This window comes from Phoxinus phoxinus (assembly GCF_949152265.1).
Source record: "Phoxinus phoxinus genome assembly, chromosome: 20".
Classification (NCBI taxonomy): domain Eukaryota; kingdom Metazoa; phylum Chordata; class Actinopteri; order Cypriniformes; family Leuciscidae; genus Phoxinus; species Phoxinus phoxinus.
The window spans coordinates 32,248,708-32,274,899 of record NC_136895.1 but is presented as its reverse complement, the minus strand read 5'-3'; the positions used below and the strand labels follow the sequence as shown (position 1 = coordinate 32,274,899).

General features: G+C 42.7%; 1 protein-coding gene and 1 pseudogene across 2 annotated transcripts; one reads left to right on the top strand and one right to left on the bottom strand.

Annotated features, from left to right (window-relative positions):
- The first annotated feature begins 8,934 nt into the window (after positions 1 to 8,934).
- On the top strand, positions 8,935 to 16,813 carry ora4 (olfactory receptor class A related 4). Its single transcript, XM_079592243.1, has 2 exons — positions 8,935 to 9,321; positions 14,467 to 16,813. Exons 1-2 carry the CDS (start codon positions 9,235 to 9,237, stop codon positions 15,415 to 15,417), a joined length of 1,038 nt encoding a protein of 345 aa, XP_079448369.1. The 5' UTR covers positions 8,935 to 9,234; the 3' UTR covers positions 15,418 to 16,813.
- A 79-nt stretch (positions 16,814 to 16,892) lies between these two features.
- LOC306987726 (olfactory receptor class A-like protein 4) lies at positions 16,893 to 25,605 on the bottom strand (annotated as a pseudogene). Its single transcript, XR_013800724.1, has 8 exons — positions 24,358 to 25,605; positions 24,137 to 24,220; positions 23,899 to 24,024; positions 22,859 to 22,920; positions 21,983 to 22,411; positions 19,080 to 19,343; positions 18,214 to 18,457; positions 16,893 to 17,120 (listed from the first exon to the last, which is right to left on the bottom strand). The product of XR_013800724.1 is annotated as an olfactory receptor class A-like protein 4 (transcript).
- Positions 25,606 to 26,192: the final 587 nt, after the last annotated feature.

Sequence of the window (26,192 nt, the reverse complement as noted above, 5' to 3'; positions counted from 1 at the left end):
AATTTTAAAATGAATCATATGAAAACATTACTTTCAATTTATAATGACAATGTAGTACACTACTGTTTATAAAAATATTTGAAGCAGTTGATGCAATAAAACAATTAATGTGCAACAATATTGCTTCAACCATAGACTTAGGATGTTTAAATGGTAAAAAGTGTAAACATGGAATAAAAACCTTACAGGAGAACATAAAACTGTCCCATTCAAATTAACTAAATTAATATTAAAAATTACTGTAAATTCATTGATAACCACTCTATCCCATTCCCAATACTTTTTAAAATCACTCCTATATCAATTTCATGAACGTCATATAACATGTAAACATTACAACATTAACTTGAGTGTATAATGATAATTTAACAACTTAGACATCTTTTTCTATTATGCAGGCACTAATTTTTTTGGAAATAGGCTCATTTTCCAACTCCCCTATAGTTAAACAGTTTTACCGTTTTAAAATCCATTCAGCCGATCTCCGGGTCTGGCGGTAGCGCTTTTAGCATAGCTTAGCATAAATCATTGAATCTGATTAGACCATTAGCATCTCTCTCTTAAAAATGACCAAAGAATTTCAATATTTTTCCTATTTAAACCTTGACTCTTCTAATCAGATTCAATGATCTATGCTAAGCTATGCTAAAAGTGCTACCGCCAGACGCGGAGATCGGCTGAATGGATCCGAAAACGGTAAAACTCAAATGTTTAACTCTAGGGGAGTTGGAAAATGAGCCTTTCCAAAAAAAAATGTGTTCCTTTAACCTCAATACGTCTATGACATATCCATTACCCACACTCCACTGTTTAACACAGAGCAAAACTCTGCCCTAAATTCTGCATAGGTGCTGTAGTCGCTTGCCAGTTCCAGGTGCTGTGTACAAGTGTGGGCAATGGGTCTTCTTGAAAACTCACTCATTTCTTTAAATGTTACATCAATTGTCTTAGAGAGAAATAAATCAGACCCTGTGCAGTATCTGAGAAAAAGACCAAGCTCCTTCTGGTCTCTTTCTCTAATGAATCGTAAGAGATGATTTGAAACGATTGTTTCAGACTGGGACATTGCTTGTGGGAACTTAATAGATTTTGCCACATTTCTTGCCTTTGGTTGTAGATTTTCTGTTATCTTGTCCAGATTTTCAGCAGTCATGGTTTCCCCAATAGATCGCAGAATGGGTTTCCAGCATTTTATTATGTAGGCTGGTTGTTGCACCATCTCTTTATGTGCAATTTCTTCCAGTATTTTCTGGAGATTGTTTTCATTAGGTAGCACAGTACAGCTGTGACTGCTGAGAACACTGAGTACTTCATCCATGTCAGCACTTTGGAAGTCTTGGAGCGCTTCACTTAAAACATCCTTCTCAGTTGAACTAATGTAATTGAAAAACACCTCCATTAGACTGGTTTCTGGTGAAGGAAGGGACAGTGCTTCTTTTAGAAAAGGAGGTGCCAGCTGAATTGGCAAGTAACCAAAGCGCAGCCATCCAATGGCAAAAATACGTGCAACAGCTTCCCACTCGCTTTCTTGGTAAGTGTGATGCAGAGTAGGTATCTTGTAAGTTGTTCCACAAGTTCTTGTTGCAAAAAATGTGTCCCAGAATTCAGTAATACAGTCCTGGAACACTCCATCGCCGATGCCAGCTTCCTCCTCACCATTTTCAAGTACCCGTTTAAATTTTACATTTGCATCCAAAATGTTTTTGTCTGAGAAAGCTTGAATCATATCACTTACACAGTTAACTCTGCGAATCATCACTGTTTCACTTTCAGTCACATGTCTTGGATTTTCAAAGAACGAGTCACGGTTCGTTGGCTCCTGGGAATCAGTTGCCTGTGGTGGATCTTGTGGCACTTCTGGCACAGTTGAAGTGGTGTTCCTGGGTAATGATGTGAACACATCTGTAACTTCATAGAATGTGCTTCCTGGAATGAAGACTGATTCTGACTCAGATGGAACTGTTTCCAGTATTGTTTCAACAAATGTTTCGTTCCCTAGATAATCAGCATGTACAGGTGAATATACAAGTGTGTCAGAAACCATGTCAAAAGATGTGTTCACATCATTACCCAGGAACACCACTTCATCATCAGAAGACGGGAGTACATCATCATTGGAGCTTACAGGCGTAGAAGGAGGGGAATGCAAAGTTTGACTTCTGGTCTGATTGTTACATCCTGAAGTACATGGAGTTACATCTGGCGTGGAAGTAAGTCGGGGTCTCTTTGGAGTCAGATTCCTGTCATTTTCATCACTCTGATCTTTCAGTCTTGTGCACACATACAGTCTAAGAACTTTGTAATGTGTTGCCTCGTACAAGCCGCCAACTGTCTGAACTTCTTTGAGTGGTTCTTCAGACCCACTGATACAAACCATAAAGTTGAAATCGTCAGCATTCCCTTTTGCTGATTCACCATCAGGGAAAAAAAGTTTTCTCCCGATATCCAGAACATTTGACACAGTGTCTTCTTTTTTTACAACAATTTCTCGTGTTCCACCACCTTTGGGTCTTCTAACTTGTTTGTAACTGTCACCTTGGTAGCTCATCCAGCCAAGCTCTATTTTCCTTGTCTTGCTTTCAGCATTCTTATTTCCAACTCCATACTTTTTTTTCTGATTTTGAATTGCTGGTAGTTTCATTTTTTCTCTTATTCGGTTAATCAATTTCTGTTTTCTGTCTTCATTCCCATGATCCTCTGCATTTATCGGCATCCAGTTCTTTGCAAAGACCCTGTCGCCATATCGAGGAATATACTTAGACAGATCCTCTTCATTCAAAAGTCTGGCAACAGCAGGATCAATCTGAAACACATCGTCATAATATTATTTTAATATGCATTTAGTTTTAGGTGTTTAAGTGTTTTCAAAAATAAGGACTAAAGAAGTAATGTGTTATGCAGAGTGCAGCATAGACACTTAAATTAATTTTGTTTAGTATTAACTAGGGATGAGCATTCGATAAAATTTTCTTAGTCGATCGTCGGGAGAATTAATGATCGACTATCGATTAATCGTTAATATTTTTATAATAAAATGTATTATTTATTTAACTTTTTATAAATGAAAAATGCAATGAAAATACAGCGTGTTTTTCCTCGATGAGATCTTTATCACAAGCAGATCAACTTGTGGCAGTTAAACTGGACGTTCGGTTAGGCCAAACTTGAAGATATAGGCTTATGCGCTGCGGTAAAGCAGCGGAACCTGCAGCTGCGAGCCGGCGTTCTTAAACGGAGACCCTCGTTTGTTCCAAAATAATAAAAAAGAAAAAAAAGAATCATGTTAAATAGGGCTGTAACGAACGATACGCGATATAAATGCCGAAAACAACTCTTATATACTGTCTATGGAAAACACCCGCTCTGAGGGGACTGACGTTGCCGCGATGCACAGTTACCTCTGCGCTAACTTGGCCAGCCCGGGCCATGACCTCTTCTTTATAAACCAAAACGGAAACTCGCAGGTAGCTTAGTATGGCGCAAAATGTTTAGTTGCTGCCACACAGTGAAATTCACTACGCATCGCAACCTGCATTATGGCCTAGTTTAATCGATAACAAATGAACGTGATCGACGAAATTCTTAATGATCAATAATCAATCGTTAATTAATCATGCCTATCCCTAGTATTAACTTAACTAGGCTATATAGCCCATCTACAGAGATTGTTTGCATACACATACAAATATATAGACAATATCAGTGATTTCTAGTTTTCCAGCGACTACTGGTGGTGGAAAAACAATCTCCTTTACAGCTGCTTTACAAAAGGAATTATTAATAGAATTATCTTTGCATATTTTAATAATTATTCTCTTTATCTATTTAAAGCTGCTTTGAAACAATCTGTATGGTATAAACCGTTATATAAATAAAGATGACTTAACTTGAAAAAGTACTTGATTCGCAAAGTACTGGATACGTTGTATTCGTCCCGCTAAGACATAGGGCCTATTAGTTTTCAAAACAGGACAGGTGCTATCAATGCGACCATTTCAATAACCATGAACAGAAGTTACAATAGCACAAGTAAACCCCATGTTAATCTAGCAAGTGACATACCTTATCCTCCTCCATTTTTGCCAGGTTCTCCTCTGGGACACCCCTCTCTCTCAATGCAGTTATAAAATCCATCTCTTCTGCTGGCTTTTTATGAAAAAGATTTCAAACTCAAAGATGACAGTGTAGTACTCCTGAAAAATAGTATGGAAAAAGATGATAAAAATAGGAATAAAAACAAGAAAGAAAGGGGAATTCGGTGTTCTCGGACTTCACGTGCTGTCTGCGACTGCATGGTTGTGCGCCGACAGACCAGTAGATCTACATTTCAATGTTAAACACAATAAATATAAAGCCTACTGATACAGCAAAGACAACAGTATTGTAACTAGGGTTGTAACGGTATGATATTTTCACGGTATGATAATCGTCTCAGAAAATATCACGGTATACGGTATTAAACCATTATCGGTATTAAATCATTATTATTATAATCATCATCAGCTACAATGACTCTTAAATTAATTAAATCTATCGCGCATTTTATGTGACATCTGCGTTATTTTGTAAATTCCCTCAGCAACACAGAAATAATACGGCCTTAAGTTATAAATGGAACTTTATCTGCAGGGAGGGATGGTGTTCGTGAATATTGGAGAACATGTTCGACGCACTCCCTCCTTTAAAGGAGAACTCCGGTCAATTTTAACATTGAGCTCAATTTTTAGTAAATTTGGAGTGCTGTCAATACAGAGAACAACGACAAAAATCAGTGTTGCCTACACCGTGTTATCCTCTTTTTAAAATTTACACCCTATTGACTTGAATGGGGCAAGTTTTAAACTTAACCAGTTCTTAGTCTTATCATCCTTGATGTGTCATTACAAGTGCCCAGCCATGTTGAGTGATTCCTTCAGAGTGAACACGAGTGAATCTGACTGCAGGAGATGTGAAAGATATTAATAAAAATGATGTTATATCAGCCAGCGCACATACATGTATTTAGTTCCTGTTTTCCAAAGTCCAAAGTAGTCGATTGTCGAGTTCACGCGCATAGGTTTAGTTACTATGATCACGCGCGTGAACTCGACAATCGACTACTTTGGACTTCCACCGAAAACAGGAACTAAATACAGGTCTGTGCGCTGGCTGATATAACATCATTTTTATTAATATCTTTCACATCTACTGCAGTCAGATTCACTCGTGTTCACTCTGAAGGAATCACTCAACATGGCTGGGCACTTGTATGACACATCAAATATGTTAAGAGAAATAAAAGCAGGTTTAAAACTTGCCCCATTCAAGTCAATAGGGTGCAAATTTTAAAAACAGGATAACACAGTGTAGGCAACACCGATTTTTGTCGTTGTTCTCTGTATTGACAGCACTCCAAATTTACAAAAAATTGAGCTCAATGTTAAAATTGACCGGAGTTCTCCTTTAACAGCCATTCTTCGTCAACATTTCTGGACACAACTGGATATCCATCTTCAAGGAAAACCCGCGTTGCGCGTTCGTTTTATATGACTTTCTTCTATCAGACGAATACAATCGGAGTTACATTAATAAACACCCTAAATAGTTGTTTCTAGTTTTTATTATCTCGATAGCAGACATCCAAAGTCTCCCGGAAGTTCCGGGAGTCTCCCGCATATTGATAGCGTCTCCCTGATGCCCGCAAATTAGCTAAATTCTCCCGGAATCTACAGCGAGCGAGCAAGAGCACGCAGCTCCAGGCCGTGTTGCACACGTATTATGTTGTGTTGAACACCTAGTATTTTTTTTTTCCTACTATAATGGAAGTCAATGGGACCTGGTAACTGTTTGGTTACTGACATTTTTCAAAATATCTTCCTTTGTGTTCAGCAGAAGAAAGAAATTTATACAGGTTTAAAACAATTTGATGGTGAGTATATGATGACAGAATTTTCATTTTAAAGTGAACTATCCCTTTAATGCTGTATAGTTGTGCTAACGGTAAAGCTGGTTCAGTCCAAAATGGCGTCAGCGCGTCCGCAACGCCATCTAGCGATTGTTGTCAAAACAATCATTATTGTTTCTTCAACTTATTAAACTACTTTACTGCAACTGTTTCTGTTTTTTTTACTGCAACTTCAACTACTTTATCTGTTTCTGCTTCTTTATCATATGCATAGTGTGTGATTTTATAAAATACCTTATATCCTACATCACATATTTTGATTTGGATGTCTGGTCACTTTATATCTTATATCAGAATATTATATTACTGTTAAGCCTACTATGGATATTAAAATATCTTGTATCATAGCTACATGAATGACCTTTGCAGAAAAAAACCCCGCGTGAAAATCATTTAGGTATTCAGTGATATATGATTAATTAAATGCGCGGACAGCTCATTGCACCTGCTATACAGATTACACTGAGTGGAGCGGGTGACTGGTGGCTCCACGGCTCGACCGCACCAGTAGGCAGTAGCGGTCGATAGGGCGTCTATCTATATGATGTCTGTGACTCCACAGGGCCTCGAGCTAAAGTGTCAGTTGATGATTAAAATCAGAATGCCAATTAAAAGGTCCTGTTTTTGCCCTTTGAAATATTATAGTTAAAAGACATAGCTACAAGTGAGACTGTGTATCGTGATTCTGTACAGCTATTCTGCTAGTTGAAAATGTATTTTCGGCGCGGTGCCGAACTCTGGTCTCAGGGAGAAATTTGATGCAGTGGCAGATTATAACTTTACCAGAGACAGTAAAAGCAACGATTCATGCATGTTTTGCTGTCACTGCTGTTTTGGCGCGCAGTGTTCTGATTTGCTTATTTCCTATTTAACGTTACTTGTTTGGTGAAGGCCATCCAGAATGACTGTTGGTAAAATGATAATCAGAGCAGATAATCACACCCTCATATGTAAACTGTTCAATTAATCGCATCTGATGTATTTTCAAAGTAAAAACACATACAATATTGATTATGACGAATGCATCAGTTATATGAGGGGGTTACATTACCCAAATGCTCATGTATAACTCCTAACTCTGAAACAACATCATACTCTTATACACTCAAATAACATCGACATAAATGACCGTTTATAATGAATAGCGGGCTACCGCGCTAATCGCGAAACACCCATGCTAACCATGCGCTCAGGCATACTAAGCTCATGACACACTATTAATATAGTAAAACAAACTGCATAAACGCACACAACTCCGCATTAAACATAGTTTATACTCGAAACGGAAGTGTGTTGTGCGTTATGCTTCGCATTTACCTGAAAATAAGTATGGAAAAGTTGATAAAAATAGGAATAAAAATGAGCGCTGCAGTGATGGCTTCCTTATCGTCGTACTTACTCGGAATGAAGCGCATCACTGAGCGCGCCACCGCCACCTAGGCGTGCGATGACGCACGGTTTCAAGATTTCCCAAATGAAACTAATTCACTAAATGCTCATAACTATTTTTGTTTTTTACATAAAGCCCAAATAAGAAATTAAACCGTATTTAAAACTATTAGAAAAACAACACTACTATACGCAAAAAAAGCTAGTCGTGATCACGAGAAAACAACTTTGGTTATCTCGAGATCACGAGAAAAATAAGTCGTGATCACGAGAAAACAACATAGAAAAAAAATTATAATCCATGGCCTCTTAGGGCTTCCGTACAGTTTGTGTATTTCATTTATGATTAGTTTATAGTTTTTCTCCTTATTCGCTGATTTTCAGTTTGAATTTGACGCCATCTAGTGTTCATCAGAGTGATATTTGTCAAAGTGTTGAATCATCACCATACATAATTTAAAATAGGCTAGCAGTTTGTTTCCGCCATGGAATAAAACAATTTAAAAGATAAATGCAACTTTTAATCTCACAACTCTGACTTTTTTCCCCTCACAATTGCGAGTTATTACTAATTGGTCAGAATTGCGTGATATAAATCGCATTTTAACAGAAAATCAGCAAGAATTGTGAGATAAAAAGTCGCAATTATCTTTTAAATTGTTTTATTCCGTGGCGGTAAGCTCGTAGTAAAATGAGAAGTTCTCGAGGTGACGTGCGCGCGCCGTGAAATCCGTCATCATCATCGTCATCATCATCACCATAAAGAGATGATTCGGTCCAAACACACACACACACACACACTGATCGGCAGGATTGAGTCAGCGCTTCTTCTAATGATGGGAACATGCAGAATCAGACACACACACACACACACACACACACACAGTTTAATAAAACCCCTGAGAATAAGTGCCCGATGATCTTCATCAGCAGAAATTAATAAGACATTTATTCATTAGGGTTAGTTCTGTGTAGACACAAACATTCAGACATACAAAACAAGAGCAGAAAACACGGGACACGTCAAACACACACAGAGTGGGGCATGTTGTCACACTGCAACTTTAAAACTTGACTAAATGTTCGAAACGTCCGATTATTTATTGTATTGGTTATGTGAACGTTCCAAACATTCCGTTTATAATTCTTCAAATATTATGGAGATTTACTTGTGAACATTATAACAAATGTTCAACAAACGTTCAAGTAATAACTCTCTATTAAAAATATTTGTGTGCTAACGAACATTATTAAGAAATCCGTAACACTTTTAGGTTGATAAGTAAACATTAGTTAACATGAACAATACGTCTACAGCATAGGCTATTCAATTAATTTCAACATGTACTAATACATTATTAAAACCAAAGGTTGTTAACATTAGGCTAGTTAATGCACTGTGAACATGAACAATCAATGAACAAATGTATTTTTTATTAACTTAACATTACCAAAGATTAATAAAAACTGTAGGCCTGTTAATCATTAGTTAGTTAGCGAGACCGTTGCTGACTCTGAGAGAACGCAGAACTGTTCGCTGTGGAACATATTAAAGGCTAAAAAACGACATTTAAACGACAACAAATGAATATCCTATATCAAATCACAGCTCAAGTCGATAAACATGAACGGTCCCTCCTCCCGTTTTCACTGATCGTCGAACATTAACATCATTTAAACTGAGTTTATCGTCACTCAGGCATTTAATAATTGATTAAAGATTAAAATCCCAGCGGCCTCAGAAGCTGCAGTTTAATGGAGCCTGAGCACACGAATGCGCATCTGAGCGTGCGCGCGCGGCTATATACAGAGCTGGTGTGAGCGCGCACGATGGACAGAGCGCGCGCCGAGACAGACAGACAGACAGACAGACAGAGAGTGAGACAGACTGAGAGTGAGACATGTCTGAGGTCCTGGCGGTGGACGCGGTCCTCTTCGGCCTGCTCGTGCTCTCCGGGATCATCGGGAACGTGCTGGTCATCTCTGTGGTGAGACTCCACTATATACACTATGGTCACGTGTATCACAAGTCCACTTCTGACTGCGCTTGATCATAATCATGACTAGCCATTAGAACAAGTCGAAATTATGACATACTAAGTCATTTATGAGATGAAAAGTAGAAATTACTAAGACATATTTATGATAAAAAGCCAGTTATGCATACTGATCATAAGTGTTATTAATGAGTTATAATAAGTCGAAGTTCTGGCATACTAAGTCATATTTGACAGTGTGTGTAATATGTGTGTGTGTGTGTGTGTGTGTGTGTGTGTGTGTTCAGGTGTTCCTGTGCTGAATGTGTGTGTGTGTGTGTGTGCAGGTGTTCCTGTGCTGAATGTGTGTGTGTGTGTGTGTGTGTGTGTGTGTGTGTTCAGGTGTTCCTGTGCTGAATGTGTGTGTCTGTGTGTGTGTGTGTGTGTTTTCAGGTGTTCCTGTGCTGAATGTGTGTGTGTGTGTGTGTGTTCAGGTGTTCCTGTGCTGAATGTGTGTGTGTGTGTTCAGGTGTTCCTGTGCTGAATGTGTGTGTGTGTGTTCAGGTGTTCCTGTGCTGAATGTGTGTGTGTGTGTGTGTGTGTGTGTGTTCAGGTGTTCCTGTGCTGAATGTGTGTGTGTGTGTTCAGGTGTTCCTGTGCTGAATGTGTGTGTGTTCAGGTGTTCCTGTGCTGAATGTGTGTGTGTTCAGGTGTTCCTGTGCTGAATGTGTGTGTGTGTGTGTTCAGGTGTTCCTGTGCTGAATGTGTGTGTGTTCAGGTGTTCCTGTGCTGAATGTGTGTGTGTTCAGGTGTTCTTGTGCTGAATGTGTGTGTGTTCAGGTGTTCCTGTGCTGAATGTGTGTGTGTTCAGGTGTTCCTGTGCTGAATGTGTGTGTGTTCAGGTGTTCCTGTGCTGAATGTGTGTGTGTGTGTGTTCAGGTGTTCCTGTGCTGAATGTGTGTGTGTGTGTGTGTGTGTTCAGGTGTTCCTGTGCTGAATGTGTGTGTGTGTGTGTGTGTGTGTTCAGGTGTTCCTGTGCTGAATGTGTGTGTGTGTGTGTGTGTGTGTGTTCAGGTGTTCCTGTGCTGAATGTGTGTGTGTGTGTGTGTGTGTGTGTGTGTTCAGGTGTTCCTGTGCTGAATGTGTGTGTGTGTGTGTTCAGGTGTTCCTGTGCTGAATGTGTGTGTGTGTGTGTGTGTGTTCAGGTGTTCCTGTGCTGAATGTGTGTGTGTGTGTGTGTGTGTGTTCAGGTGTTCCTGTGCTGAATGTGTGTGTGTGTGTGTGTGTGTGTGTTCAGGTGTTCCTGTGCTGAATGTGTGTGTGTGTGTGTGTGTGTGTGTGTGTTCAGGTGTTCCTGTGCTGAATGTGTGTGTGTGTGTTCAGGTGTTCCTGTGCTGAATGTGTGTGTGTGTGTGTGTTCAGGTGTTCCTGTGCTGAATGTGTGTGTGTGTGTGTGTTCAGGTGTTCCTGTGCTGAATGTGTGTGTGTGTGTGTGTTCAGGTGTTCCTGTGCTGAATGTGTGTGTGTGTGTGTGTGTGTGTGTTCAGGTGTTCCTGTGCTGAATGTGTGTGTGTGTGTGTGTGTTCAGGTGTTCCTGTGCTGAATGTGTGTGTGTGTGTGTGTTCAGGTGTTCCTGTGCTGAATGTGTGTGTGTGTGTGTGTTCAGGTGTTCCTGTGCTGAATGTGTGTGTGTGTGTGTGTGTGTGTGTGTTCAGGTGTTCCTGTGCTGAATGTGTGTGTGTGTGTGTGTGTTCAGGTGTTCCTGTGCTGAATGTGTGTGTGTGTGTGTGTTCAGGTGTTCCTGTGCTGAATGTGTGTGTGTGTGTGTGTGTGTTCAGGTGTTCCTGTGCTGAATGTGTGTGTGTTCAGGTGTTCCTGTGCTGAATGTGTGTGTGTGTGTTCAGGTGTTCTTGTGCTGAATGTGTGTGTGTGTTCAGGTGTTCCTGTGCTGAATGTGTGTGTGTGTTCAGGTGTTCCTGTGCTGAATGTGTGTGTGTGTGTTCAGGTGTTCCTGTGCTGAATGTGTGTGTGTTCAGGTGTTCCTGTGCTGAATGTGTGTGTGTGTGTGTGTTCAGGTGTTCCTGTGCTGAATGTGTGTGTGTGTTCAGGTGTTCCTGTGCTGAATGTGTGTGTGTGTGTGTGTTCAGGTGTTCCTGTGCTGAATGTGTGTGTGTGTTCAGGTGTTCCTGTGCTGAATGTGTGTGTGTGTTCAGGTGTTCCTGTGCTGAATGTGTGTGTGTGTGTGTGTTCAGGTGTTCCTGTGCTGAATGTGTGTGTGTGTTCAGGTGTTCCTGTGCTGAATGTGTGTGTGTGTGTTCAGGTGTTCCTGTGCTGAATGTGTGTGTGTTCAGGTGTTCCTGTGCTGAATGTGTGTGTGTGTGTGTGTGTTCAGGTGTTCCTGTGCTGAATGTGTGTGTGTGTGTGTGTGTGTGTTCAGGTGTTCCTGTGCTGAATGTGTGTGTGTGTGTGTGTGTGTTCAGGTGTTCCTGTGCTGAATGTGTGTGTGTGTGTGTGTGTTCAGGTGTTCCTGTGCTGAATGTGTGTGTGTGTGTTCAGGTGTTCCTGTGCTGAATGTGTGTGTGTGTGTGTGTGTGTGTTCAGGTGTTCCTGTGCTGAATGTGTGTGTGTGTGTTCAGGTGTTCCTGTGCTGAATGTGTGTGTGTGTGTTCAGGTGTTCCTGTGCTGAATGTGTGTGTGTGTGTGTGTGTGTGTGTGTTCAGGTGTTCCTGTGCTGAATGTGTGTGTGTGTGTGTGTGTTCAGGTGTTCCTGTGCTGAATGTGTGTGTGTGTGTGTGTTCAGGTGTTCCTGTGCTGAATGTGTGTGTGTGTGTGTGTGTGTGTTCAGGTGTTCCTGTGCTGAATGTGTGTGTGTGTGTGTGTGTGTTCAGGTGTTCCTGTGCTGAATGTGTGTGTGTGTGTGTGTTCAGGTGTTCCTGTGCTGTGTGTGTGTGTGTGTGTGTGTTCAGGTGTTCCTGTGCTGAATGTGTGTGTGTGTGTGTGTGTGTGTGTGTTCAGGTGTTCCTGTGCTGAATGTGTGTGTGTATGTGTGTGTGTTCAGGTGTTCCTGTGCTGAATGTGTGTGTGTGTGTGTGTTCAGGTGTTCCTGTGCTGAATGTGTGTGTGTGTGTGTGTGTGTTCAGGTGTTCCTGTGCTGAATGTGTGTGTGTTCAGGTGTTCCTGTGCTGAATGTGTGTGTGTGTGTTCAGGTGTTCTTGTGCTGAATGTGTGTGTGTGTTCAGGTGTTCCTGTGCTGAATGTGTGTGTGTGTTCAGGTGTTCCTGTGCTGAATGTGTGTGTGTGTGTTCAGGTGTTCTTGTGCTGAATGTGTGTGTGTGTTCAGGTGTTCCTGTGCTGAATGTGTGTGTGTGTGTTCAGGTGTTCCTGTGCTGAATGTGTGTGTGTTCAGGTGTTCCTGTGCTGAATGTGTGTGTGTGTGTGTGTTCAGGTGTTCCTGTGCTGAATGTGTGTGTGTGTGTGTGTGTGTTCAGGTGTTCCTGTGCTGAATGTGTGTGTGTGTGTGTGTTCAGGTGTTCCTGTGCTGAATGTGTGTGTGTGTGTGTGTGTGTGTGTGTGTGTGTTCAGGTGTTCCTGTGCTGAATGTGTGTGTGTTCAGGTGTTCCTGTGCTGAATGTGTGTGTGTGTGTTCAGGTGTTCTTGTGCTGAATGTGTGTGTGTGTTCAGGTGTTCCTGTGCTGAATGTGTGTGTGTGTGTTCAGGTGTTCCTGTGCTGAATGTGTGTGTGTTCAGGTGTTCCTGTGCTGAATGTGTGTGTGTGTGTGTTCAGGTGTTCCTGTGCTGAATGTGTGTGTGTGTGTGTGTGTGTTCAGGTGTTCCTGTGCTGAATGTGTGTGTGTGTGTGTGTGTTCAGGTGTTCCTGTGCTGAATGTGTGTGTGTGTGTGTGTGTGTGTTCAGGTGTTCCTGTGCTGAATGTGTGTGTGTGTGTGTGTGTTCAGGTGTTCCTGTGCTGAATGTGTGTGTGTGTGTTCAGGTGTTCCTGTGCTGAATGTGTGTGTGTGTGTGTGTGTGTGTGTGTTCAGGTGTTCCTGTGCTGAATGTGTGTGTGTGTGTTCAGGTGTTCCTGTGCTGAATGTGTGTGTGTGTGTGTTCAGGTGTTCCTGTGCTGAATGTGTGTGTGTGTGTGTGTGTGTGTTCAGGTGTTCCTGTGCTGAATGTGTGTGTGTGTGTGTGTTCAGGTGTTCCTGTGCTGAATGTGTGTGTGTGTGTGTGTTCAGGTGTTCCTGTGCTGAATGTGTGTGTGTGTGTGTGTTCAGGTGTTCCTGTGCTGAATGTGTGTGTGTGTGTGTGTGTGTTCAGGTGTTCCTGTGCTGAATGTGTGTGTGTGTGTGTGTGTTCAGGTGTTCCTGTGCTGAATGTGTGTGTGTGTGTGTGTTCAGGTGTTCCTGTGCTGAATGTGTGTGTGTGTGTGTGTTCAGGTGTTCCTGTGCTGAATGTGTGTGTGTGTGTGTGTTCAGGTGTTCCTGTGCTGAATGTGTGTGTGTGTGTGTGTGTGTGTGTGTGTTCAGGTGTTCCTGTGCTGAATGTGTGTGTGTTCAGGTGTTCCTGTGCTGAATGTGTGTGTGTGTGTGTTCAGGTGTTCTTGTGCTGAATGTGTGTGTGTGTTCAGGTGTTCCTGTGCTGAATGTGTGTGTGTGTGTTCAGGTGTTCCTGTGCTGAATGTGTGTGTGTTCAGGTGTTCCTGTGCTGAATGTGTGTGTGTGTGTGTGTTCAGGTGTTCCTGTGCTGAATGTGTGTGTGTGTGTGTGTGTGTGTGTTCAGGTGTTCCTGTGCTGAATGTGTGTGTGTGTGTGTGTTCAGGTGTTCCTGTGCTGAATGTGTGTGTGTGTGTGTGTGTGTGTGTGTGTGTGTGTGTGTTCAGGTGTTCCTGTGCTGAATGTGTGTGTGTTCAGGTGTTCCTGTGCTGAATGTGTGTGTGTGTGTTCAGGTGTTCTTGTGCTGAATGTGTGTGTGTGTTCAGGTGTTCCTGTGCTGAATGTGTGTGTGTGTTCAGGTGTTCCTGTGCTGAATGTGTGTGTGTGTGTTCAGGTGTTCCTGTGCTGAATGTGTGTGTGTTCAGGTGTTCCTGTGCTGAATGTGTGTGTGTGTGTGTGTTCAGGTGTTCCTGTGCTGAATGTGTGTGTGTGTGTGTGTGTGTTCAGGTGTTCCTGTGCTCGAAGGACAGCTCCGCTCGTCACCTGCCGCCGTCCGACACCATCCTGGTGAACCTGTGCCTAGCGAACCTGCTGACGTCGCTCTTCCGCACGGTGCCGATCTTCGTGTCGGATCTGGGCCTGGAGGTGCAGCTGAGCTCGGGCTGGTGCCGCGTGTTCATGCTACTGTGGGTGTGGTGGCGCGCGGTGAGCTGCTGGGCTACGCTAGCTCTCAGCGGCTTCCACTGCGCGACCCTGCGGCGGCAGCACGTGTCCATGGGCCCGCGGGGTCTCCGGCGCGAGCGTCTGCACGTGTGTGCGCTCCTGTCCGCCGTGTGGCTCGCTAACCTGCTGTTCTCCCTGCCCGCGCTAGTCTACAGCACACAGGCGCGCGGGAACGCTACAGTGGAGATAATGGTGATCAGCTGTACGACGCGCCCCCTGCTGGGCTGCGTGTGGAAGTTTCCTAGCGAGCGCTACGGATATGCTTTCGCCTCCACGTCGCTAGCGCTAAACGAAGTGCTGCCGCTCATTCTAATGCTGGGAACGAATCTCGCTACGCTGCACGCGCTCGCTAAGCATATCCGGGCGGTGTCCGGCGGCGGCGCGGTAGAGCCTCACGTGTCCAGCGAGCGGAAGGCGGGTCACGTGATCATGGCGCTAGTGGGGTTATTCGTTAGCTGTTGGGTTCTGCAAGTCGCCGCCGTCACCTACTATAACCACAACGGCGGGAAAAACGCGGAGTCGCTGCTAACCGTGGCGCACTTCTCCGCCTCGCTGTTCGTGGGCTTCAGTCCGCTGGTGGTGGCGCTGGGCCACGGGAAGCTGCGGCGCAGGATCGGCAGGATTCTGGAGCGGTGCGCGCGGTGGGTCCGGCGGGCCGAGGCGGAGCGGCGCTGCGAGAACAGCGGACGCACGGACGAGTCCAACGTGAAAACGCCACAGAGCGACAGGAAGTGACTCGGACACCAGGACACGTGTTCACCATGAGCTGACGAGACTGGAAACACGTTAGAAGACAATCATGCTTCGGTAAATCAGAAGTCATTGTGTTAGACTTTATCTCATTATTTTGACGTTTTAAGTCCTAGTTATGATATAAATTGTATGTCCTAATCATCACTAATATTGCCATAATGCCATCATTTTTACTTTTCGTGTCACAATTTCAACTTTTCATCTCATAATTTAGACTTGTATCTCATTATTATGACGTAACATTTTCCGATTTCGCTTTTTTATTCCATAATTAAAACTTTTATGTCATAATTTAGACTTTTTTTGCCCTAGTTATGATATTATTTTTTTATTATCAATTTGTATGTCCTAACTATCACTAATATTGCTATAATGCTATAATTCTGACTTTTTAATCATGTCACATCATTTAGATTTATCTCATAATTCTTTTTATGCCATAATTTCAACTTTTATCTCATAGTTTAATTTTTTTTATAGTTATGATATAAAATGTCAAAATTGTTACTTTGTATGTCCTAATTATCACTAATATTGCCATAATTTTGACTTTTGAATCGTGTGACAATTTCAGCTTTTCATCTCATAATTATGACATATTGTCAAAATTGTAACATTTAGTCAATTTCGCTTTTTCATGCCATAATTTCAACTTTTATCTCATAGTTTCGATGTTTTTGTTCTAGTTATGATAAAAAATAAAAAAAATTATTTTACTTTACATGTCCTAGTGACTGATCGCTAATATTGCCAAAATGCTATAAAGTTTTGACTTTTTAAATCGTGTCAGTTTCAACTAAACATTTTATCATTTAGATTTATGTCATAATTTCAACTTTTATCTCATAATTTTGACGTTTTCTGTTCTAGTTATGATTTAAAATTATCACTTATATTGCCATCATTTTTACTTTTTAACCTCATAATTTTTTTATTTTTTTTTACAGTTTCAACTTCTCATCCCAATTTTAACTTTTTATGGCATAATTTCCACTTTTATCTTAGAATTTTGACTTTTTATGTCCTAGTTATGATTTAAAATGTTGAAATGATCACTTTTACTTTCACACAATTATCACTTATTTTGCCATAATGTCATAATTTAATCTCATAATTATTAATTGGTGTCATAATTTTAACTTTTATTTCATAATTTAGTGTCATAATCTTGACTAATGATTCTGTAGAGAAGGTAATTATAGAGATTGCAAACTTTTAAATGATATATAGTTTGTCAAGACAGCATAATGAGCATGACTTCATTTAAACACACACACACACACACACACATCTTAGATGAGGAAAAAAGAGTCTGAACCGATTCACTGTCGTTAATTCGAGGGTTTAATCAGTCAACACACACACACACAACACAACACAACACACTCCTAGACTCTGCACAACACGTCGCGGGTGATGATGCAGAAACCCTGCGCCGCGGGTCTGCCACGAGACGCCTAACCCGCCGGACAGAGCCTCGACAGCACCGACTTCACGAAGGCCCGGAGTCTGCGGTGTCCCACGGCGAGCACGATGGGCGACAGCGCGATGAAGCTCATGTTAGCGAAGCGGGCGACGATCAGCAGGAACTCGGTGGACGACCCGCGGTTATAGTTGAAGTAGTTCACCGAGATCACGTTAGTTCCCCAAGACGAAATGAAGAGGATATTGAGCGCCAGAATCACCTGAGAAACACACACACACACACACACACACACACACACACGCAATCATCATCATTTGAAAGATTAAAAACACACAATTTGACCTTTAAAAGCTCAACAGGCTCCTCCCCCAGTGGGCGGAGTCATGCTGCACATTTACTGTTATAATGAAATCCTCTAATCTTGACAGGAAGTGTGTGGCTGGAAAGCTCTGAGACTCGAGTTTGGCCACTGGTGTGTATGTGATAAACTGGTGTGTGTGATAAACGGATTCTGTGAAGGAAATTGATTCATTTGTGACTGAAAAATACATTATAATTGTGGAGTGTGGCTGTGTTTTTGGTAAAGCGCCTAGAAATCTCAAAATTGTTCCTTTGTATGTCCTAATTATCACTTAAATTGCCATAATTTTTACTTTTTAATCTCATAATTTAGATTTTTTTTACACAATTTCTACTTTTCATCTCATGTTATAATTTTGACTTTTTGTCATAATTCTGACTTTTTATGCCATAATTTAAACTTTTATCTCATTTTTACTTTTTATGTTCTAGTTATGATAAAAAGTAAAAATTATCACTATAATTTTAATAATTATAAATCCTATCACTTATAATGCCATAATTCTCTCATAATTTTTAGTTATGATATAAAACGTTCAAATTATCAATTTGTATGTCATAATTATTACTTATATTACCATTATGCCATAATTATGAAGTTTTAATATCATAATTATTAATTGGTGTCATAATTTTAACTTTTTGTCACAATTTTTATTTTTCATCTCATCATTTAGACTTAATGTGTCCTAATTGTGATATATCTCATAAGTTAGACGTAGGAAGCGAAATGTTTGTGATATCAACTTGGCACACAACTCGCTTAGACGCATGGCTTTTATTTTCTTGCGATTTCAGTGTCAAATTATTTAGTAAAATATATATTTTTAAATGATAAAAATGTAAATGTTTAGTACGTTTGCTTTACAGTAAACTTAAACATTAACGTTTTTACACTTTAATGTTTTGATGTTCTTCTGCAATAATCTGCCTCTTTACAAACAAGCAAAGCTCTAACCCTGATCTATAGCCCGCGAGGTCGGGTTCCTCACCTTCGCCGCGCGCCGCTCCGCTGGGATCCGGGTGACGACCGGCGTGTCCGGACTCTTGCGAGTGTGTCCGTGAGTGTACAGCGTTAACAAGGAGCCCAGGTTCGTGACGCTCATCAGGAAGATGGGAATGGATTCGTTGGATCACCATGGAGGAGGTGGCGAAGGCCAGGCCGCTGTAGGCCGACGGAAAATCCCAGACGCATCCCAGCAGCGGCCGAGTGGTGCTGCTCACCAACATCAGCGTCTGAGGAGGGGTCGGAGGTCAAACACTACTCAATGCTCATCACAAACACACACACACTAGTGCTGGGCGGTATGACCAGACATTTATATCACGGTATTTTTCTAAATTATAGCGGTTTCACGGTATATGACGTATTTATTTATTTTTTCACGCTTGACTGGGTGTTAAGCACATGTTCTGCTGAGTGAGAGAGGACACACTGCAGTGGACGGACTCAGAACGCCATACTTTACTGTCATGAGTGAATATTGTAGGAAATCCCATTCAGGTTTACAGTGTTTATACAGACCACCAGCAGGAGGCGCTGTCGGAGCGCCAGAAACACTGGTTTCCACGGTAACGGCTGAACACAAACCAGCAGTGCTCATAAACGTTCCCAACGCTGTTAAAGCGACATACACCGGTATTGCGATATATTAAAAATTCATATCATATCACTTTTTTTCTCTCTCTTTATGGTTGATATATTTAGTGGTATTGTCCTTCGTGTTTTGTGTGATGTTGTTGTGCTGTGCGTGTAATATGTGTTAAATTGTGAATAAAAAATTCATATTATAACAAAAATAAACACCGGTATTCAGAATGACCCGGTATACCGGCCAGCGCTAGCACACGGACTGACCTCGGTGGAGTTCTCGTCTCCGTTGGTGGAGAAGAGGAAGGCTGGGATGGAGTAGCCCAGGTTGAGGCTCCAGATGAGGCCGAAGCCGAGCACCAGGGGTCTGGGGGGTCCGCGGGGCCCGTGCAGGCTAATCACCGGCGGAGCCACGCGGCGCAGCGTCTGGAAGTGGAACGCGCTCAGGAAGAACGTCGACCACACGTTTGCAGAGCGGATCCAAACCCAGATGCCCATCATGAGGTGACACATCTCTCGCGTGAGGAAGATCTGTGAGGAAACAGACGAGTCGATGCTTGAGCGCTGTAGAGCATTCGATCAAATCCAGTCGCGTCAGACGGAACACTGGGCCTATCTTAGCGGTCTTAGCGCATGGTCTAAAGTGCGCGGTCCAAGTGTCCGAATCCACTTCTGCTAGCTTAACGTGTGTGTAATAAGCAGAATGTGTGTGTGATAAGCAGTGTGTGTGTGTAATAAGCAGATGTACACGCGTTGTGGACCCGCCTATAGGCGCACATTGCTAACGCACTCTTTAAATAAGAAAACAAATACTCAGAACAGCAGCGCTCCTGACACTCGTTCTCAGACCAGCCGCTCATGGACACACACTCTCGCTCTCAGACCAGCCGCTCATGAACACACACTCGCTCTCAGACCAGCCGCTCATGGACACACACTCGCTCTCAGACCAGCCGCTCCGGAACACACACACTCGCTCTCAGACCAGCCGCTCATGGACACACACTCGCTCTCAGACCAGCCGCTCATGGACACACACTCGCTCTCAGACCAGCCGCTCATGGACACACACTCGCTCTCAGGCCAGCCGCTCATGAACACACACTCGCTCTCAGACCAGCCGCTCCTGAACACACACTCGCTCTCAGACCAGCCGCTCATGGACACACACTCGCTCTCAGACCAGCCGCTCATGGACACACACTCGTCCTCAGACCAGCCGCTCCTGGACACACACTCGCTCTCAGACCAGCCGCTCATGAACACACACTCGCTCTCAGACCAGCCGCTCATGAACACACACTCGCTCTCAGACCCGCCGCTCCTGAACACACACTCGCTCTCAGACCAGCCGCTCATGAACACACACTCGCTCTCAGACCAGCCGCTCATGGACACACACTCGCTCTCAGACCAGCCGCTCATGGACACACACTCGTCCTCAGACCAGCCGCTCCTGGACACACACTCGCTCTCAGACCAGCCGCTCATGAACACACACTCGCTCTCAGACCAGCAGTGCTCCTGAACACACACTCGCTCTCAGACCAGCCGCTCATGAACACACACTCGCTCTCAGACCAGCCGCTCATGAACACACACTCGCTCTCAGACCAGCCGCTCCCGAACACACACTCGCTCTCAGACCAGCCGCTCATGAACACACACTCGTCCTCAGACCAGCCGCTCATGGACACACACTCGTCCTCAGACCAGCCGCTCATGGACACACACTCGTCCTCAGACCAGCCGCTCATGAACACACACTCGTCCTCAGACCAGCCGCTCATGGACACACACTCGCTCTCAGACCAGCCGCTCATGAACACACACTCGCTCTCAGACCAGCCGCTCATGAACACACACTCACTCTCAGACCAGCCGCTCATGGACACACACTCGCTCTCAGACCAGCCGCTCATGAACACACACTCGCTCTCAGACCAGCCGCTCATGAACACACACTCGCTCTCAGACCAGCCGCTCATGGACACACACTCGCTCTCAGACCAGCAGCTCCTGAACACACACACTCGCTCTCAGACCAGCCGCTCATGGACACACACTCGCTCTCAGACCAGCCGCTCCCAAACACACACTCGCTCTCAGACCAGCAGCTCCTGAACACACACACTCGCTCTCAGACCAGCAGCTCCTGAACACACACACTCGCTCTCAGACCAGCAGCTCATGGACACACACACTCGCTCTCAGACCAGCCGCTCATGGACACACACTCGCTCTCAGACCAGCCGCTCCTGGACACACACTCGTTCTCAGACCAGCCGCTCATGAACACACACTCGCTCTCAGACCAGCAGCTCCTGAACACACACACTCGCTCTCAGACCAGCCGCTCATGGACACACACTCGCTCTCAGACCAGCCGCTCCTGGACACACACTCGTTCTCAGACCAGCCGCTCATGAACACACACTCGCTCTCAGACCAGCAGCTCCTGAACACACACACTCGCTCTCAGACCAGCAGCTCCTGAACACACACACTCGCTCTCAGACCAGCCGCTCATGGACACACACTCGCTCTCAGACCAGCCGCTCATGGACACACACTCGCTCTCAGACCAGCCGCTCATGAACACAGATGAGTGCTAATGCGTTCGCTATTTCAACAACGCGGAGCAGGACGTGAAAATGAAAACTGCGTCAGGCTGAAACTAGCAAAACACACTTGCGTCAACAAACACAACATGTCTTAGCATTTCAAAGGCAACCGATGTCTGGCAAATCTCCATAAACAACACTTGATTAGAGTCCGAATGGGATGTTTGTTGGTTTTGATTGTTCTGAACAATCGTTAACTCTTAACAATGAACAAAACTCTAACATTGACCCAATTAAACTCTCTGGAATGAGTCAACAGACTCGTGAAGATCATCTCTTGTAACTTTGTTGCAGTATTTTCCTGTTATCTCTGTGAAGCTGCTTTGAAACGATCTGTGTTGTAAACAGCGCTGTGTAGAGAAAGGAGACGTGACTAACTCAGCTCAAAGCCTTCACGCAGACGCCGGGGTGGGTCACACTCATTGCAGTGGTTTGTCTAGAGATCAAACCCAGACTGCAGTCCCATCTCCAAACCTCAGCGCCCATCCATTCACTATCAGTTATACATCCAACCAAGCGTTCATCCATGAGGGAACTCCTGCGTACCTCCGCTCCCAGGTCGGACACCATCACGACTGTGTTTCGCACCAGCGACACCATCAGGTTGGAGAACGCCATGTTGACCAGGATCACATCTGAGCTCCTGACGACTCCCGACTCCCGGAGAAGGCTTTGGCCGACCACTCCGATGACCGTGGTGTTCCCGACGTTCCCCAGCATCACCAGAACCACGTAGAGCGTGAAGTAGAACGGGGACGAAGAGATGCGCTGGCTGAGGCTCGAGGGTTTTCTTTGAGGCGCCATGTTCTTCAAACGTCTTCAGACTTCAGTCATTAATGGAGCGTCTCTCAGAAAGTCTCAGGGATGTTGTATTTTCTCCATCCCAGCGCCTCCCTCTCCTCCCACCGCCCGCAAGCCCCTTTTATGGATCACGGTTACCATATAAATCCCGACATCCGCTGAACCCCGGTCCCGCTGTCATAGGAGAAGATGCAGTGAGTGGCAGGTGAGATTCCACCAGAGATATGGATGTTTTGGGAGATATGAGCTGAACTTGCATCTTCACGCTCGAGGGATTAACTATCCCCACCAGGCTAATTAATCTGGCGCTCGTTAGCAGCCTAATTCATTAGCAAACCACCACTATTCCACAGAGTGTGGGTCCGAGAAGAGCCAAAGCTGTGATTTAACATCTTTAGTTCTTTCTAGAAAGGATCCTCTCGACACAACTTGTGTGTTACACATCGTGTAAATGATGCGTCTTCTTCATAAAGTATAGTTTTTCACATTTTCATCTATCTATCTATCTATCTATCTATCTATCTATCTATCTATCTATCTATCTATCACACAATCATGCCAATTATGATGATGCTTCCATTTTATTTTGACTCTTTTCAGAAGGAGAGCAGATTCCCTCACCCAAAGACGTCACTATGTTAGTGGTCGTGCGTCCAGGAGAAAGACACACCACGACCTCTGACCTGAAACACATACAAAGAGAGAATCTGAATCTGAGAGAAAGACGTTTATTTTCATATCAAACATTGCAACAATCTGTTATCATTACATACTTAGTTTTAAGTACGCCAATTAGTATTACCTCAAATATATCACATTGTACACGCCGCAACTATGGAAGCCCATTCAGAAAAAAAATCATGCTTTCATAAATCATAATTATGACATAAAAAGTCAAAATTATGCAACAATTGTCTATATGTCATAATAATTTGTTAACAAACAAGTATTCATTACGTAAATTAGCTCATTGTTTCTGCCTTAAATAATTACATTGTTTAAACGTATACAATTTTAGCTAACTGTTATTTGTAAATGTACATTTCTGAAATGCATAACTTAGACAGTTTCCTCTGATAACAGAACACTGTAAACTGTACTGTGGACTCGTGCACTTTCTGTAAAACTTTGAAACGATGTGCATTGTGAAAAGTGCTATTCAAATAAATGTGAATTGAATTGAATGTTTAGGCCTATGAGATGAAAAGTCAAAATTATGACATACTAAATCGAAATTATGACAATAAAGTAATAATTTCGAAATTTTAATCTTATAATTATTTGATATACAAAAGCATGTTTCTTTTTATATAAGGCATAAATGGGCTACCACATGCCTAAAGGTTTGGTGAATATATGGATGGGTGGATAATACATATTTTGTATACTAGGCTAATTGCGAAGTTGTGAAATAAGTAAATAGGTTGATGCGCGCTCCTAATTTGAAGAATGAAGCGCGCTCCACAGAAATCGCGCGAACGTGGCTCGTAAATCGGCGCGCGCCCTTTAAACTGCTAAACAACGCGAACACACGGACGACGTTCTTCAATGATCCAAAAGTTTTTAAAGTAAAATATTAATAATAAAATGGTCTTGATTTGATAGAGATTGTACCCGTCGTTATAATTTATTTATTCAGAAATTGATCGGTCAATATTTACCTCAGAGAGCTCCGGAGAATCTCCCGCCGATACACGTCAGATCCAGAGTGATGAGGTAAACACGACGGTAAACACGACACATAGATGCATGGTGTTATCTTTGTAAGGTTTAATACGGAATCTCTTCTTCTCATCATGTAAAATAGGAGCATTTCAGTCAGACGTGTGTGAAATGAATAGATGCAATGAAGCATAAAATAATTAAACATTCATTCTTATTTAATATCAAGGTTCATACTTCTCAATTATCTGGTTAAGAATAATCAGTTACATCAATCTTGTGGAAACGATGTGTGATGATGATGTTGTTGTTTTAAGATCGCTAGGTGGCAGTAGACACACATCAGAGATAATAATAACACACAACTCAAGACTGCTGTCAATTTGACTCGCAACACACAGATCTGAAGCATGGACAGAGAAACTTCATAACACAATGTACAAGAGCTAGGTTCTTACGTGTTTCTGTTTAAGGCCTCCATCTTGTGCTGCTTCATGTTGTGTGGCTCCATTTTGACCTAAAAAATGCTGGGTTAAAAATCCAACGCAATCTGGTGGGGAGCATGCTGGGTTAATCTGTCATAATAACTGGGTTGCCCAGTTAACCCAACAGTCTGGGTTACATGTTTAACCCAAATGATAACTTGGGAAAAAGGAAAGGTGCTGGAGTCTACTGTCTACTATTCTATGGCATGAACTGGCGAACATGATTTAGTCTTTTGCGCTTGTTTGCAAAACAAATACACAGTCCAAGAATAAAGAAACGCAGGTTTACCGTGTCATCCTCTCTGTCGGACACTGGCGCTCTCCTGTGACGTGACACAGTTAAATCTCTCCCATTATAATCACTGAAGCTGCCCACAGTGCAAAGCCTTCGTTGACTATAACAGAAGTGATCTAGTGTCTGCACTCGTCCGAAGCCCTGGCAGACACGGAATAAGAGAGGTATAATGAGAGAAATAAAGACGTATTCGTGTCTCTACTAGAGTAATAATCTTCAGAGAAACACAGTACAAACCTTCAATGAAGTCAGGAAGATTCCTCTCAGGACAGATTCAATTCCTTTTTATTTAGTCATATTTCATATTTTCTTTAATACTTACTCTTATTATTATTATATGATATGATTTGATATGTATTATTTTACTTATTGATAACACTTTACAATAAGGTTCATTAGTTAACAACATTAGTTAACTACCTTAGTTAACATGAACTAAGAATGAACAATACTTCTACTGCATTTATTAGTTCATATTAATTTCAACAATTACTAATACGTTATTAAAATCAAAGGTTGTATTAGTTAACATTAGTTAATGCACTGTGAACTAACATGAACAAACAATGAACAGCTGTATTATTATTAACAAAGATTAATAAAAACGAACAAATGTATTGCTCATTGTTAGTTCCTGTTAGTTAATACATTACCTAAAGTTAACTAATGAACTTTATTGTAAAGTGTTACCTACTTATTTGTAAGAAAGTGTCTGCTGAAGGAATAAAGGAAATGCAATGCATTAAATAACTCTTACTTCCTTAAATTCAATGCATCCTTTGATCGGTCAAATCAAATTCAGGAATCTGCTTTTTCTAATGGAATTTGAATGGCACAGAGTCTTCGTTTCTGAGTAAGTACATGCAACTTTATTAAAAAATAAATAATGTGACACACACTCTTGTGATAATGTCTTTGCTGCCTGTCTGTCAGACTACACGCGACAGGACGGACTTCATGAAGGCCCGGAGTCTGCGGTGTCCCACGGCGAGCACGACGGGCGACAGCGCGATGAAGGTGATGTTAGCGATGCGGGCGACGATCAGCAGGAACTGCGTGGAAGATCCGCGGTTATAGTTGAAGTAGTTCACCGAGATGATGCTGGCGCCCCAAGATGAAATGAAGAGGATATTGAGCGCAAAAATCACCTGAGCAAACACATAAAGAAGTATTATTCTGTTATGCTGACTTATACACAGCCTGATCTGGTCATGCCCAGTAACTCCACTTTCTTGCAGAAACGCTTCCGTTACTCTCTGGAGAAACAAAAACATGAACCAACTCGCTCTCGGCTCCCATGGGACAGTGAACCTACGCTTCCCACAGGATTGTGGCCATCAGTGAAGATCATTAGTTCAGGAAATGACATCATCATGGTATAATTAAGGCTTGGGTCTGGGACTGCTTCGCTTAGCAGGTCTTTTGTTGGTCCTGGAACAACATTCCTATCAACCAGTTGGAATTTTAAACTTGAGGTGAAATCCAAATTGGCCTTTTCGTTCATGTGACGTTC